The sequence below is a fragment of the Centrocercus urophasianus genome, unplaced genomic scaffold, assembly GCF_019232065.1.
Source record: "Centrocercus urophasianus isolate 14NV4802_14NV808 unplaced genomic scaffold, USGS_Curo_1.0 seq_14, whole genome shotgun sequence".
Classification (NCBI taxonomy): Eukaryota; Metazoa; Chordata; class Aves; order Galliformes; family Phasianidae; genus Centrocercus; species Centrocercus urophasianus.
The window spans coordinates 51,311,672-51,326,857 of NW_024884586.1; the positions used below are offsets into that span (position 1 = coordinate 51,311,672).

Below are 15,186 nucleotides of genomic sequence, written 5' to 3' on the forward strand. Positions count from 1 at the left end.
TGGTGTATCTTCCCAATCACCTTGCCCAACCCTGCATCACTCTCCTGCTAACCCCAAACCCAGCTCTGGATCCCCTGACTCTGACTCCTACCTGGGAGTTCACAGATTCAGACTTCCATCAGGCTATGCCCCCTGCACTGGGACATTCACATTGATATGGCCTCTGCTCTGTCTGATCTGTTATAACTTCTGGATTCTTTAACCTCTTGACCCCAGCCCACCCTAATTCCCAGACCAGAAACACCCTCATCCTGGCCATAAAAAAGAGCCTGGGAATTCACATCCTTTTAGGACTTCCAGGTCCCCAGCAGACATCTTTGTAACTAAGTCTCTCCCAGCAGCAGATATAAAGTCACATCTTGCAGCAAACTCACTTCAGATCCAAAAGCAACCATTCTCCATCCTTTCCAAGGTCACAACAGGGAGAACAAACAGGAGTCATTCCACAGGTCACATCTGGCCTGGGAGTCTTCAGCTGGACCTCACTGATCACAGAGGAAAGGCCTTGACTTCAATCAGTTCATAATCTTTCTTGAGAATCTGCCTATGGCTGCGTCCATGTACCAAGATTGTTATCAAATGATTAAAGCAACAGATGGTGGGAGCTTAGCCTCACACAGTCAGCCACAGTTTGGCCACTGACTCAGGAAGAGGCAGGGTTTCATCCACCGCCTCTCCCAGTTTGTTACTCTAGCTGGTTTAACAGCTGGAAAGTCTAAAGAAACCCCAAATCATCAATAACCATAACCCCTCTAACGATGATAACCCTCCCTGAGTTTTCCAGTTTATTTCTGGGCTATCAGCTCAGATCAAAGCTGATGATGACATTCCTTTTATGAAAATTAGTAAAGCAGAACCACTTTCCTCCAAATGACAGCACTGCCCTCAGTGTTCCCAGGAGGGTTTCTTGCAAACATCCACTTCTCAGAAAACTGTCTGGGTCCTCTGCACACTCTATACATTTTCCCTCTGCTGAGAGGTCAGCCTGAATCCTGCCTGAAGTTTGCAGGAAAAGGCATCATCCAGTTCCAGGGGAGTGCCTCTAGGAGCAAGGAGCAACTAGGAGAAATCAACAACTAGGAGAAATCAGCCTTGATGAAGAAGGAAAGAAAAACAACAAAGAATGCACCAGCTACCTCCAGGGCTGCAAGAACAGCTCAGACTTAGATCCACTCAACTTCCTCACTGTGCTGAAATGAAGGGATGAAGCCACTTGCTTACCCCCTGCAGTTAGAGGGAAGGACAGGCATCTCTAGAACTGAGCCCATACAAGCCTGCTAGCAGTGCAGAAGAGCACACCTCTTTCCACTGATTATAGAGGGGGAGAGGGCTGAAGCCCTGAATTAAGCTGAATCAGTACTTAGATCACCCAGGAAGCATCACAGGTGCTCCTGAAGGACCTGTCCCTTCTGCCTTTACTAGTGCATTACCTGATGTGTGTTGCCTTTAAATGTTACTGATCCTTAGCTGTCATCTATTATTTTTGGCATTCTGTGGTTGCCTGTGAGACTTCCCATGTAATTAACCCAGTCTACAGGCCCTGAAGGCATAGTCATTTTAAATTCTTTCTGCCCCATGGATCTGGGCCTGCCCCCGCCTGTCTATTATGCTTCTACCAAAACCTGGGCCACTCTGCTACAGATCAAATAACAATCTTGTGATTTCTGAAAGCAGGAGACTTGATGTACCACCCCTCCCTGGCAAACACTGAGTTGGCTCTCGAGCCTCATGCTGTGCAACATGCAGTGCATCTTTACCCTGACTGGACACTGAAGGGCACCAACAGGATCCTGTTCCTCTGATGCAGACTACAGTGTCTGCTGCTGGACCCTCCACCTTCAAACCCGTGCTGTGTCACTCACTGCTTCTGGTGATGAAATGCCTGTGCCCATGAACATCACAGTCCCAGCTGAAGGGTGGTTTGGGCAGCTGGTGTGTGTACCAGTTTACACCAACAGCACCAGGTGACTGCACAGGGTTGCACTGCCAGTCCCATGACTTTACAGAAGCGCAAAAGGACTGCAAATATTGCTAGAGACATAAATTCTCTTCCTAAGCAATTTAACATGGGAATGCCTTCCTTAAGAGTTTGGGAACTAAAAATGAGTAGATTCTAGGTGAGTGAGCAAGACACCACCAATCTCTTTCCAGTTTTTTGGTGTGTACTATCAGGGCAGACACAGACCAGCCATACAAGCACTCAGACCTGTGGCACCTTACCTTTCAGGTGATCAGCCACCTCTGTGTAAGACTGCAGCACTGCCAGGGACACTGCCTCCCCTGAAACAGAGGAGAAGCAGCCCTGAGTTGCATATAGGCGATGAACAACCCCACTGTGCTCTTTGATAGTGTTACATGATGATTTTCTGCATCTATGGCACTTGAAGCTCTGAAAGACTTTGAAAGAAATAAAGAAAATTGGACTTTATGTTTCTGCAGAAGAGAGCAACTAGGCTCCCTAGCCTATCTCATGAAGTCACTCTCACTTTTCTTCTTGTCTTATGTTTGCCTTGCAGAGAAAAAATTAGAAAAGCAAAAGCCCAGTTTGAACTCAACTTGGCTGCTGGGGTAAAACAGAACAAAAAAACTTTTTTGCAAATGTTTTTTAACAGTAAGAGGAAGGCTAAGGAGAATCTCCACCCTTTACTTTTCCCAGTGGTCACTGGGAATGTGACCACTGAGGATAAGGAAAAGGTTGAGGTTCTCAATGCCTTGATGTCTGTCTTTAACAATCAGATCAGTTATCCTTGGGGTACTTTACCCCCTGACCTTGAAATCCCAGATGGGGAGCCGAATAAACTCTCCGTAGTTCAGATGGAAACAGTTAGAGACCTACTACTCCACCTGGACTGCCATGGGGCCAGATGGGATCCACCCAAGGTGCTAAGGAAGCTGACAGAAGTGATAGCCAAGCCACTTTCCATCATCTATCTGCATTCTTGGTCAACTGGAGGATCGAAGGCTTGCCAGTGTGACTCTCATCCACAAAAAGGGTCGTAAGGGGGATCAGGGGAACTACAGGCCTGTTAGTCTGACCTCGGTCCCTGGGAAGGTTATGGAGCAAATTGTCTTGAAGGAGATGACATAGCATTGCAGGGCAGCAGGGGATAAGGCCTAGCCAGCATGAGTTCATGGAAGGCAGGTCCTGACTGGCCAACCTGATCTCCTTTTATCATCTAGTGACCCATCTGGTGGATGAGGGAAAGGCTGTTGATGCATTGTACCTAGACTTCAGCAAAGCCTTTGACACTGTCCTCCACAACATTCTCCTGCAGAAGCTGACAGCCCGTGCCTTGGACAGGTGCACTCTTGGCTGGATAGAGAACTGGCTGGAGGGCCAGGCCCAGAGGGTGGTGGGGGATGGAGTTACATCCAGCTGGTGACTGGTCACGAGTGGTGTTCCCCAGGGGTTGATGCTGGGGCCTGTCCTGCTCAGTATCTTTATTGATGACCTGGATGGGGGCACTGGGTGCAGTAAGCCTGCAGATGACCAACAAGCTGGCAAGAAATGTCAATCTGCCCAGGGGAAGGAAGGCCCTACAGAGCGATTTGGACAGGCTGGATATCTGGGCTGAAGCCAATGGGATGAGGTTCAACAAGGCCAAATGCAGGGTCCTGCACTTTGGCCACAACAACCCCAGGCAGCGCTACAGGACTGGGGCAGAGTAGCTTGAACACTGCGCAGAAGAAACAGACCTGGGGGTATTGGTCAACACTGAACATGAGCCAGCAGTGTGCTCAGGTGGCCAAGAAGGCCAATGGCATCCTGGCTTGCATCAGAAGTAGTGTCACCAGCAGGAGCAGGGAAGTAAGTTTCCTTCTGTACTTAAATCTGGTGAGGCCGCACCTCGAGTATTGTGTTCAGTTTTGGGCCCCTCACTACAATAAAGACATTGAGGCCCTGGAGTGTGTCCAGAGAAGGGCAATGAAACTGGTGAGGGGTCTGCAGCACAAGCCTGATGAGGAGCAGCTGAGGGAGCTGGGATTGTTTAGTGTGGAGAAGAGGAGCTCAGGGGAGACCTCATTGCTCTCCACAGCTATCTGAAGGGAGGTTGTAGTGAGGGGGGGGTCAGCTTCTTTTCCCATGTAACTAGTGATAGGATGAAAGGGAATGACCTCAAGTTGCACCAGGGGAGATCCAGATTGGATGTTAGGAAATAATTCCAGTGGTCAGGCACTGGAATGGGCTGCCCAGGGAGGTGGTGGAGTCACCATCCCTGGAGATGTTCAGGAAACATTTAGATGTTGTACTGAGGGACATGGTTTAGTGGAAAACATCGGTGATAGGTTGGACTGGATGATCTTAGAGGCCTTTTCCAACCTTGGTGATTCTATGATTCTATGATTTGGTCCCTGAAAAAGGAAGATGGAAAACCTATAAACACTGACGTGCTTTATACTGATAGATACCATCTTCAAAGAATATCAGCCAATGGAAGGAACCGATCTAATCTACTGTTAGATCTAACATCTACACCGGGTAGATGTTAAACCCAAAACACTGGGTGAGGGCCCATAGGACAGGATGCAGCACATTTATCTTTTACACTTGTCTACAAGTGTGGATTATCACACTGGAAAGTGTAGTGAGCAGCACAAGTACAGTCATACTCACAGCTGGCATAAAACAGCACCACTGTCTGGGCAGCTTCCACCATGGCAGAGTGAAAGGTCTCTTCTGTCAGGGTAAGGATCTGATCCAGGGGCAGCTCTCGCTTCTTGTCCCTGGAAACTGCTTCCACCACCTGATCATCCTGAATGTCTGCATGGAGAAAAGCATGAGCACACAGGACACAGGAAACTGCAGCCCCCTGCCTGCAACCTCATTGGAACATTTTAGGAAACCACCACCTCTCAGCAGACACGTGGTGACTGTCAATCAGAGATTAAGTAATCACCTTACTGGGGGAATGGAAGGAAAAGAGACAATCTCATTGACATACACACAAGCTCATCAAAATGCTCCTATGCCACCTCACATCACTGCCCAGTTGTATCCTCAAAATTGAACACAAGTCTTAAACATGCTGGATATTTGATCTTCCTTGCTGCTGTGTCACTTTGTCTTCAAAACAAAAACAATTCTGTACGGGAAACAAATATATTCAAGATAGCATTGTAGGAGCCACTGTTTTCTCCCTGAGGAATGCAAGTCTGAAACAGCTGTTACAAAAACATGTCTCAAACCTTCCCAAAGGGACTGACTAGTAAATCCTATGCTTCTTCTGAAGCTTGGACAGAAGCTGGACCCAACCAAACATCAGCAGCTCCTCCCTCATGCCGGATCTCTGCAACTGTTCCAATCACAACGGCGTGTTGTGTTTGCCCATGGTGTTTGCCCTAAAAATTACACCTATCTGTCATGAAGCTCCAGTGATCTGCAGAGAATGAAAAAGCCAGTTTGTACAGACATCACGTGTCTGTGATAATCATAGTGACATAGTGACAGCATGACAGATCAGTTGAGGCTGGCAGGGACCTTGAGGCCAGCTGGTCCAACCCCTGCTCAAGCAGGGACACCCAGAGCAGGCTGCCCAGGCCCATGCCTGGCTGGCTTTAGAAGATCTCCAAAGAGGAGATTCCACAGCCTCTCTGGGCAATCTGTGCCAGTGCTCTGTCACTCACACTGTAAAAATGCATTTCCTGATGGATCCTCTTGCGTTCCAGTTTGTGCCCATCACCTCTTGTCCTGGCACTGGGCAACACTGAAGACAGCCTGGCTCTGTCTCCTCTGCAACTTCCCTTCAAACAGACAGCTTGCCATGGATTTGCAAGAGTATTCTCGAATGCTTTAACTCTGCGTGTCTCTAGGAGTTGCTGATTGCATGCCCTAATTATCGGTGATAATTGGCTTTTCACTTTCTAGTTACACACCTTGATTGTCATTCTCTTTTTCATCCTCATCTTCCTCATCTTCATCCTCATTCTCCTGGATTTGTTTAACCTTGCTCTTATCTTCCACCAGAGTTATAACTTCCTCCGTGTCTTCCAAGACCAGGTATTTGATTGGCACTCCCTAAAGAAAACAGGAACAAAGCATCACTCTGTGTCTCTTCTATCATCTGCAAATGAAACTCAAAATAGGGAATTCTAATGGAGAGGGATTTTGAAGTTCCCTCTCACCATCTAGCTTCTTATTTCTGGGATATGGCAACAGATTCCTAAAGCTACCAAACCATGGATGTGCTTCCTTGGCCCAGTTTCACCTGCACATTAGTTTTCTTTTCATTCCAGACTGCTATTTCCTTTTCAGGAAGTAATTGTAGCTATGTGGGATTTTGTGTCTGTAACTGGAGTGGTGAAAGTGAACACGTGCTCCACCTCCAACACCTTAACACAGAGCTACTGTGTGAAAAAACCCAGAGGCCAAATGAGGGAGCTGAGGTACAAGCATGGTGTCCTCTGTGCTGCCTGGTCCCTAGCCTAGGTGGGTCAGGTTAGCCAGAGAAGCTCATCATGGACTGGGAAAACACACAAGATGATCTTTTATCTCATGTAGCTCAACAAAGAATGTCCCCAAGTGTAATGGACTGCCAAGCCACGGAAAGAAAAGTGCAAAATTTATTTCTCAGAAATGAGGCCGTGTCAGCTTTAAAACCAGTTCTGGCACTGTCTCAGGAAGAGGCACTTCAGAGAAAATGAATTTTATAATGAACTGAGAGAAATGACAAACTGCTGGCACCTCCCATTGGTTCTAAGAGGAGAAACACACCACGCACATCTCTCAGCAGGTCAGGGGAAGCCCTCAGGGGACACTCAGATTCAGGTCTGATCGTGTACATTTGCAATCACAATGTGACAGTTCAAGTCATTCGGGGCAACGTCTGTTCCCTGCCATTTGTTGCCTCACAAGGTGGGTCAGGCCCCTCCAGAGTTTAGCTCATCTTGATCAGCCTCTTTTAATTTAGGCCCTGCCCTTTTCCAGATCTCTACCAGAGGCATTTGGTTACATCAGTTCAGCACAGACTTTTGGTTGGTTGCTTTCTTGGCTCTTAGTTTCATGCTCGTTTCCTCTTCCATCTTTTGAACTCCTTTCCTAAGGGGCCAAGGGCCTTTGGAAGTCCAAATCTGGTGGGAATTTACACTTGCAGTATTGCCTTAGGTATTGACAATCTCACACTGACTTACTGTACAACAGAGAGATCACTCTCTGATTAGAACCCAAAATAAACACTTCCATTTATCTCCTGCAAGCAGGCACAATTCCTCTGCAGCATCAAGCTCAGGCAGCCCCAAACGCATGCACACAGCTATGGGAAGACACATCCCCTTGAGCTTCTTTGAAGGCCATCAAATACAAGAGGTGAGCAACACCTTACTACACTTTCAAGAGCAGCATTTCCAGATAGGAAATAAGATTTGTATGATAAAGAAATCCATCAAACCTCATCCGGTGTTTTGAGAGCAACGTTGGTCCGCCGCAGAATGTTCAAATTCACCCGGTCCCTTCCAAAATACAGAGTGAACATCAGATGGTGTGATGATATGCAGGGTTGGTACTCTGTAACATGCCTGCCTGACAAACACACCCTTCTCTCCGCTGCACCACATCCCCACAGTCATGTTTCTGGGCCCCAGAGTATGTGCTGGAGCTCAGTCACAAAGTAGGTGTTGGAGAAACAAGTTCCAGGTGACCTGGTGGGACTCACCCCACGTGTGCTGCATAACATGCCTATTTCCCGAGGGCTCTGAACTGCCTTTCTGTGACTCACACCTTTGCTCATCCATCGGTAACCACATCCCAGTGCAGCTGCTCAGATGGCAGACTCCAGCTCGCGTGTAAATGCAGCCAAGAAGTGCCTCTGCACATGGAGATACCACCATGGCAGAAAGCCAGAAGACAGCCCACACCCATCCTTCCCATCCTTCCTCCTCCTTCCTCCATTGCACTGCTGCCAGCAGCAGCGCAGAGAAGACATGCCCTCTCACAGCCCTAACCCAAAGCTGCTGGATCCCCCTCTAAAATCTGTAATATAGGAGGGGGCATCTGCTCACAGGAACGCGTTTCTGACTCGTCACATCCTGCAGGTTTCTCATGTATGCAGCCTGACTCTCCGTGCACAGCTCTGCTGCAGGCCAGCCATGCAGCATGTGTGCACGCCTCCAGATGCTCTGCGAACATCTGCAAACACAAGAAGCACATGGAGGCACCCAGCCCTGCTTATGGGCAGGCCGCAGCCAAGATGGGCTGTGGAGAGGACGCAAGACAGGATCCGCTGTATGCAGCCCACTGCTGAGCCTGTGAAACAGGGGTAAAGCCTGAGCCTAAAGGGTTCAGCCTGGAGAAGAGAAGGCTGTGGGGTGACCTCATTGCAGCCTATCAATACCTGAAGGGAACCTACACCCAGGAGGGGAGTAAACTCTTCAAAAGAGCTGACAACAGCAGGACTAGGGGAAATGGATCCAAGTTGAAGGGGGGAAGATTTAGGTTGGATGTTAGGGGGAAGTTCTTTACAAGGAGAGTGGTTAGGCCCTGGAACGGGCTGCCCAGGGAGGTTGTGGATGCCCCGTCCTTGGATGTGTTCAAGGCCAGGTTGGACGGGGTCCTGGGCAACCTGATCTGAATGTGTGTGTTTGGTGGCCCTGCTAGGCAGGGGGGTTGGAACTACATGATCCTTGAGGTCCCTTCCAACCCGGGTGATTCTGTGATCCTGTGATTCTGTAAAGGAAACCAACACATCTTTGCAGCATAGCCCTGAGTGTCTCATTCCTATCCTCGTGGGAAGCAAACTTGTTGCCTAACTCTGGTATCCCTCTCTGATTTACTGAGCAGAAAACCACCCAGCACTCATGAGCACGTGCATTAGCACCCACAGTTCGTGTCCTTTACTGTATTTCCTTCTGTCCTTAATTTAAGGGCAAAATACAAGCTTTTTGCCTCTGCATTCCAAGTTTCCTTTCTGAAGTTTCCCATAGTCTATTTTTCTACTTCTAAATCAGCAATAGACTTAAATATTTCTACACTTCCAGACAGTCTGAAACCAAACTTACCTGATTCTGGAGAAGTTCTCAAACATTATATCTTTTCACAGGATATAACTTAGTTTTGCTGCTTCTCATACAAATCAGAGTAAGCCCTCTGACTGTGATACCACCGTCCTTGCTGTGCAGTAAACAAGTTCAGAAACAGCATAGGAAAAAAAGAAAAAAGAGAATCCTCCAAACATTGGAAAACAATTACCTGGACAAAATGGCAACTCCTGCTTTCCCCAGAAGTTTCCAGGCCAAAAATTCTGCTGTTCTCCTGTCTGCCTCGTAAGTTTCTTTCTGGCTGAGGATGAACACAAGCGGTAGCCCAAGCTGTAAGTGAACAGTGGAAACTTTCTCTGGGTCTTCAGCAACTTCAGTCTGGAAGAGACACACGGTTACACTGCAACACGACTCCACATACCTGAACAAACTTCAGCTCTTTTACACCCAGATGTCGATTTCAACAGAATTTGTTTGAATTTGTTGCTGAAATTGGTCAGCGAGCTCAAAAGAAATTGGAAAGGAAAGCACAGAAGCCTCATTTTTCTCAGGAAAACTGCTGGAAAAACCAATCACCAGATTGTCATCAGTTTAAAAATTGTTGGACGTTAAGAGCTGGGAAATACTTCCTCCCTGAACCCAGGAGAGGGTTCACAGCCTGCAATTCCTAAGGCCAACAGGTAACCTGGAAGGCTGATCTCCTGCACAGCCCGAGCCACTGTGTTCTCTGCAGTCACAGAAATAAGGATTATCTCCAGTAAAAGCCTCCAGCTCTGATTCTAAATCATCCACCGAAGCAGAACCAACACAAGCCTGGTTAAATAGTTCTAACCTTTCACGATCCTCTCTGGGCATTAGTATGCACGTTCTTTGTGACCTAGCAACTCCTGATCTCAAATTTCCATTAATTACTATTTGTCTGGCAGCCATTCCTGGGGGCAGTTTGAAAACCCTGTCAAATACAAAAGCTAGCATCCTTTCCCTTTCTTTCTTCGACATGCTGCTTCACTCTAACACACAGCTGCTTAATGAGGTGCCTTCTCTTTACAAGCCTCATCAAAGAGGTCGGCTGAAGGAGGCCCTTCCCAGCTCATTTACCCATTCTTTCTGCTGGGCAGAGTTGTCACCAGTGGGAACTGGAGCCCTGCTGAAGTTCACTGCCCCATGGCAGACACTGCTGTCTGCCTCCTCCAGGTGCTGAGCCTGCTGTGAGGAATCCAGAAGTCCCAGCAAAGTTAAAGGTGCACCTCCACCCCATTTTGAGCAAAGCACAATTCCACTCATATTGGCAGTACCACAGGAGCACACACAGGCCTTGGGATTCCTGAAGAGGAGGACCAAAATTTAGAAGTGTAATGGAGTGCTGCTCAGAACCAGGCTCAGGCCTATTCTTCACCTGAACTCAGCCTGAGAGCTTTACCACAACCTTAATGGAGTGGGGGCAGATTCTCATGCTCTGCCTTGTCCTCTGCACACACCTCCCTCATCCTTACGTCTGCCCCAGCTGCCCTCACACTGCCCAGCCCAAGTGAGTGCATCATTTCTCCTTCCCTCGTACCACAAGAGGAGCTCCCATGAGTTTGAGGTGTCTGTGGATGTTTAGCACTGTCAGATCCTGCTCCAAGGGTGTCCTCCTGCAGGGCTGTGCCAGGTCCACGGCCTGCTGGCAATGGCAGAACAACAGCTGGGCAGATGATACATCAGGCTCCTTGCTGCTGTGAGGGAGAAACAAAGATCACACTGAGCTAGTAATCCACCACAGGGTTTTAAAACACCCTAACAAAAGGAGAATTTTGCTGCCATGTTTTACAAAGCAGATGATCCTTCAGTTCAGGGTGTGACTGGCTCTCGGGACTTCAAGAGCCCTGCTACCAAAAGGTACAGGCTTGTGTTCAGGCACTGCTCAGAATTGTGTTCACTATCAAATGAAAACTCAGGCTTACCAAGTATAAATGACCTCAATCCAAGAACAGTTGTCTCAGCTTAAAAGGACACAAAATAAAGCTTTTTTTCAGTCTGACCAGCCATGCTACTCCAGTAAGGACCCTGGCAGGAGAACAGCTGGCATACAAGTTCACTCGTGTATTTTACCTCACTGATGACACCTTACATACTGCATAAGGAATATCTCACCTTTTAATCAGCTTTGGTTTTGGCTATCCCAAAGGAAGCAGTGAAATCAGGTTCCCTATGTGGCTCCCTGGCTTCTGGTTTCTGGTACCAACACCTGCAGAGGGGTTCATCTGTGGGTCAGCTTCAGGATGTCCTCTGCATTCATTCCACCGTCTCTAAACTAGGGATCAGCTTTGTTTGTAAAGGGCTGTGAGATCTCTCCATGGAAGAGCGAGGTGCTGCATTAAGACACCAAAGCCTGACGGCTGCTCTCTCTGCTTTTGGAAAGATAAAGCCACATCCTGTCCAAATGACAACCGTGCCATCTAGTGGCTGCCACAAAACGCCATCCCTGATCACGATCCAGCAAGGATGGGATGTGAAAACAATCGAACTGCTGTATAAATGTTTTGCTGAAGGTACATCATGCTATCTGATATTCCCACTTTCCTCTCTCCCTCCCAGCTTCCCGATTGCAGTATAGCATGCCAGCAACTCGCATCAGAATTGCAGAATCATAGAATCACAGGATGGTTTGGGCTGGAAAGGACCTTAACGTTCATCTGGTGACACTCCTTGCCTTGGGCTGATTGTCCCCCACCAGATCAGGGTGCCCACGGCCCCGTCGAGCCTGGCCCTCAATGCCTCCAGGGATGTGGCACCCACGGCTTGTCTGAGCAGCACTGCCAGGGCCTCACTGCCTTTTAAGAATTTCCTCCTTACATCTAACTCAAATCTCCCCTCTTTTAGTTTAAAGCCATTCCCACTTGTCCTATCTCTATCTCCCTCCTATTAAAAAGCTCCCTTCGAGTACTGACAGGCTGCAATGAGGTCTCCCCACAGCCTTCTCTTCTCCACGCTGACTGACCCCAGCTCCCTCAGCCTCAGTGGTGAGGAGCACCATTCCCATGAGCTGGTGATCCTCCTCCAGATCTGCTCCAGCAGGATTAAAGGATCTGCTCTTCTAACCCAGCTCCTCCCGTTACAGAAGGGATGGTGTGAGCTGACCAGCTCCAGTGAAGCCATCAGATGGGAAGTCTCAACTACAGCACTGCAGGGAGCACCATCTCATGAAGTCAAACTGCAGAACTCACTGCTACTGAAGCTGTGATTACTGGTGACATAGTTTTTTTTAAAAAGTCTAGTTGTTGTTAACATCATGATACACGTTCAGCTTCCATCTCTAAAAGTCCAGCAGCCTTTGACTACCAGAAGGTGTGATGCTGCACGCAGCACACTTGTTTCCTCATATCCCTTGCTAAGCATCAGAGGCCAGGGCATGAGGTAAGAAAGCTGGGAGGGCTTTGCTCAGGCTCACCATAGCAGTTCCTACACTTCTCATCTGGCCAGACTTGTTCAATAAAGAACGAGGCAGACTTGGGGCTGAGTGTGTCTTGAGATTATAGCATCAGCTATATATATCAGATCATAACATCAGCAGCCTCTATGAAAATCAGGGAGCTACCAGCCAGGCCTTCTGGTGTTTCCAAACTGCATGGGGGGAGGATCAAGAAGGTCTCAGTAGGAAAGTGACTCCAGTATGACTTCACCCCCTGTGCCAGATTTGTTTTTTATTAAATTTCCAGGGAGTCCACGGCTGAGATTTGACCAGTTAGCCAAGGAAGGGAGATGGTGGGCTCCTCTCCTGTAAAATCCCATTCATGAGCAGTCACAAATGACTTGGCTAGTCCAAATCCAGGTACACAAGCAGCAACTGGCGTTGGAAAAGCAAAAGAGATCTGACTGTGCATCCTTAGTTGTTATCCTACCATCATCCATGGCACTCTTTCACCTTGAGGTGCAAAATGCATATGTGGGCTTCGATCTCACTGACATTCAAGGGTGCTGAGAACAGTCAGTATTGCCAGCTGGATGGAAAGAAGATTTCTAAATACCCTTGAGTAACCCAAGTTGCTCTTTCACTGGAAATGATGTCTCATTCTTTAGCTCAGCAAGAGGCCAGCAGTGAGCCTAATGTGTAACAGGCCTGGCAATATTTAGACACTTTAAACTCAGGCTGAGAGGTTCACTTCTAATGAAAGTGATTTTTCTCCCACACGAGCCAGCAATGATGCCAACCCAAGATTTGATGTGACAATCCTAGAAACCAAGAGCAAGCAGTATTTGGACATACCCAGTGTCTTTCAGCAGCGTTGCCTCAGTTGTTAGAACAAACTGGTGGACAGTTCCATAGACAAAAGCCACCTCCATCACAGCTCTGTGCTCTGCAAAGAGAAAAGCACGACTCATTCACTGCTGCAGCTCACTCCAGAGCTCCCCTTTACACCTTTCTATTCTCCATTTGCAAGATTCTTTCAAAAACTCTCTTCCATCTTAGAAAAAAAAGGGCTCCAGGAGAGCAAAGGTGAAAAGCTAAGAGTTCATACCTGCTGTTCCAGTAGCTGGTACATATGCGAAGACCATGTTTGATTTCCCTTTCAGTGCATTTTCTATGTTCTGAAGATCCGTCGGTGTTTCAACATATTTAACTTCATTAAACAGCAGGGCACTGAGAAGCCAAAAAACTCATTACCAACTGTTTTCTTTTAGGAGAAAATATGCAGCTACATAAGCATGACTGGAAAAAAATACAGAGGAAAAGCTCCAGCTTCTTACTTGCAGATGCAAGATTAATAGCCAAACACAGCTGGCCAGATGTGTACTGGTGAGCCATCATCTGGAGGATACAGATTTAACAGGGCCAAACCAGACCGAAGTGAGAAGCCAAGCCTTCTGCATGGCTGAAAGAAGCCTCAGGAATACGTGGAGTTTCTATTTATGCAGAACTTTCTATCAACAAGTAAAAATAAGCAATAAATGATTTCACAGAGATCAATCTTGTCCATACTCACAAAAGAACATTAGCAACAATGGAGTTCACATCAAACAAGGCGTCAGTAGGGAATTCTCTGATCAGAACGTTACCTCTGGGGAGGGAAGAAAGAGTGTCACCAAAGAAACCATGCAGGATTAGCTATACATACTAAACTCATTCCTGCTGCGTAGAACAACTCCTGGTATCTGCTGGGGAAAAAATGTCAGGACTGAATGTGGGCAGCTCCTAGGAGCTGCTCCTCCTCTGTCACATACAACCATCAATGAGAACTGAGCACATCAGGTTTGCAAAAGCCCCCTACCTGATATATGGAAAGCTTCCAGCTCACAGTCCATGGAGGGATCAAGAGCTAAACATTCCCGCCTAAGGTAGATGAACTAATCACACCAATAGGAAGAGCAGCAAAGAATGTTTATTTCTTGGACTAGATCTGAAATTTAGCACACTGAATGCAGCCCTGAGGGACTCGGTGGTGGGAGTCCCCAGGATAGAACACTGGACAGAAGATTTGTCTGGTTGTTTCTTGTAACAGAACAGGAACGTGCTGCTAAAAAAGAACACAGGGCAGGAAAGGGGGTTTCATGATGAGGACAAAGCATCCAATTTCCATGTTTCGGACCTTCTAGGAAAACTTTCAATTCCAGATACGTTTGCAGACTGGGAAAAGAACTCATTGAGAGCAGCTCTGTGGAGAAGGACGTGGGGGTTCTGGTGGATGAGAAGCTGGAAGGCCAACTGCATCCTGGGCTGCATCAAAAGAGAGGTGGCAGCAGGGCAGGGAGGGGATTGTGCCCCTCTGCTCTGCCCTTGTGAGGCCCCATCTGCAGTACTGCATCCAGGCCTGCAGCTCCCAGCATAGCAAAGACATGGAGCTGTTGGAGAAGGTCCAGAGGAGAGCCACAAAGGTACTCAGAGAGCTAGAACACCTCTTCTATGAAGAAAGGCTGAAGGAGCTGGGCTTGTTCAGCCTGGGGAAGAGAAGGCTCTGGGGAGACCTCATTGCAGCCTTCCAGTACTTAAGGAGAGCTTATAAACAAAAGGGAGACTGACTTTTTACACAGGCAGTTAGCAATAGGACAAGGGGGAATGGTTTTAAACCTCCCTTTTAAGAGGAGATTTAAATTGAATGTTAGGAGGCAACTTTTTCCTCAGAGGGCAGTAAAGCCCTGGCACAGCTGCCCAATCCCTGGAGGCATTCAAAGCCAGGCTGGATGGGGCCCTGGGCAGCCTGGTCTGGTGGGTGGCAATCAGCCCACAGCAGGGGTTGG

The 15,186-nt window shown here is 47.8% G+C and overlaps 1 protein-coding gene across 3 annotated transcripts in view; it reads right to left on the reverse strand.

Annotated features, from left to right (window-relative positions):
* Nucleotides 1–15,186, reverse strand: part of TXNDC16 (thioredoxin domain containing 16) — a 44,299-nt gene that overhangs the window by 21,324 nt on the left and 7,789 nt on the right. For 2 of the 3 annotated variants that reach the window (XM_042814152.1, XM_042814149.1), the window contains exons 5-13: nucleotides 13,935–14,009; nucleotides 13,470–13,591; nucleotides 13,217–13,307; nucleotides 10,529–10,685; nucleotides 9,182–9,348; nucleotides 7,386–7,446; nucleotides 5,875–6,016; nucleotides 4,616–4,762; nucleotides 2,221–2,280 (exon numbers count right to left, since the gene is read on the reverse strand). In XM_042814152.1, coding sequence (XP_042670086.1) covers nucleotides 2,221–2,280; nucleotides 4,616–4,762; nucleotides 5,875–6,016; nucleotides 7,386–7,446; nucleotides 9,182–9,348; nucleotides 10,529–10,685; nucleotides 13,217–13,307; nucleotides 13,470–13,591; nucleotides 13,935–14,009 — 1,022 coding nt within the window. The remainder of the gene's footprint in view (nucleotides 1–2,220; nucleotides 2,281–4,615; nucleotides 4,763–5,874; nucleotides 6,017–7,385; nucleotides 7,447–9,181; nucleotides 9,349–10,528; nucleotides 10,686–13,216; nucleotides 13,308–13,469; nucleotides 13,592–13,934; nucleotides 14,010–15,186) is intronic. The other variant, XM_042814150.1, reaches the window with a different exon arrangement.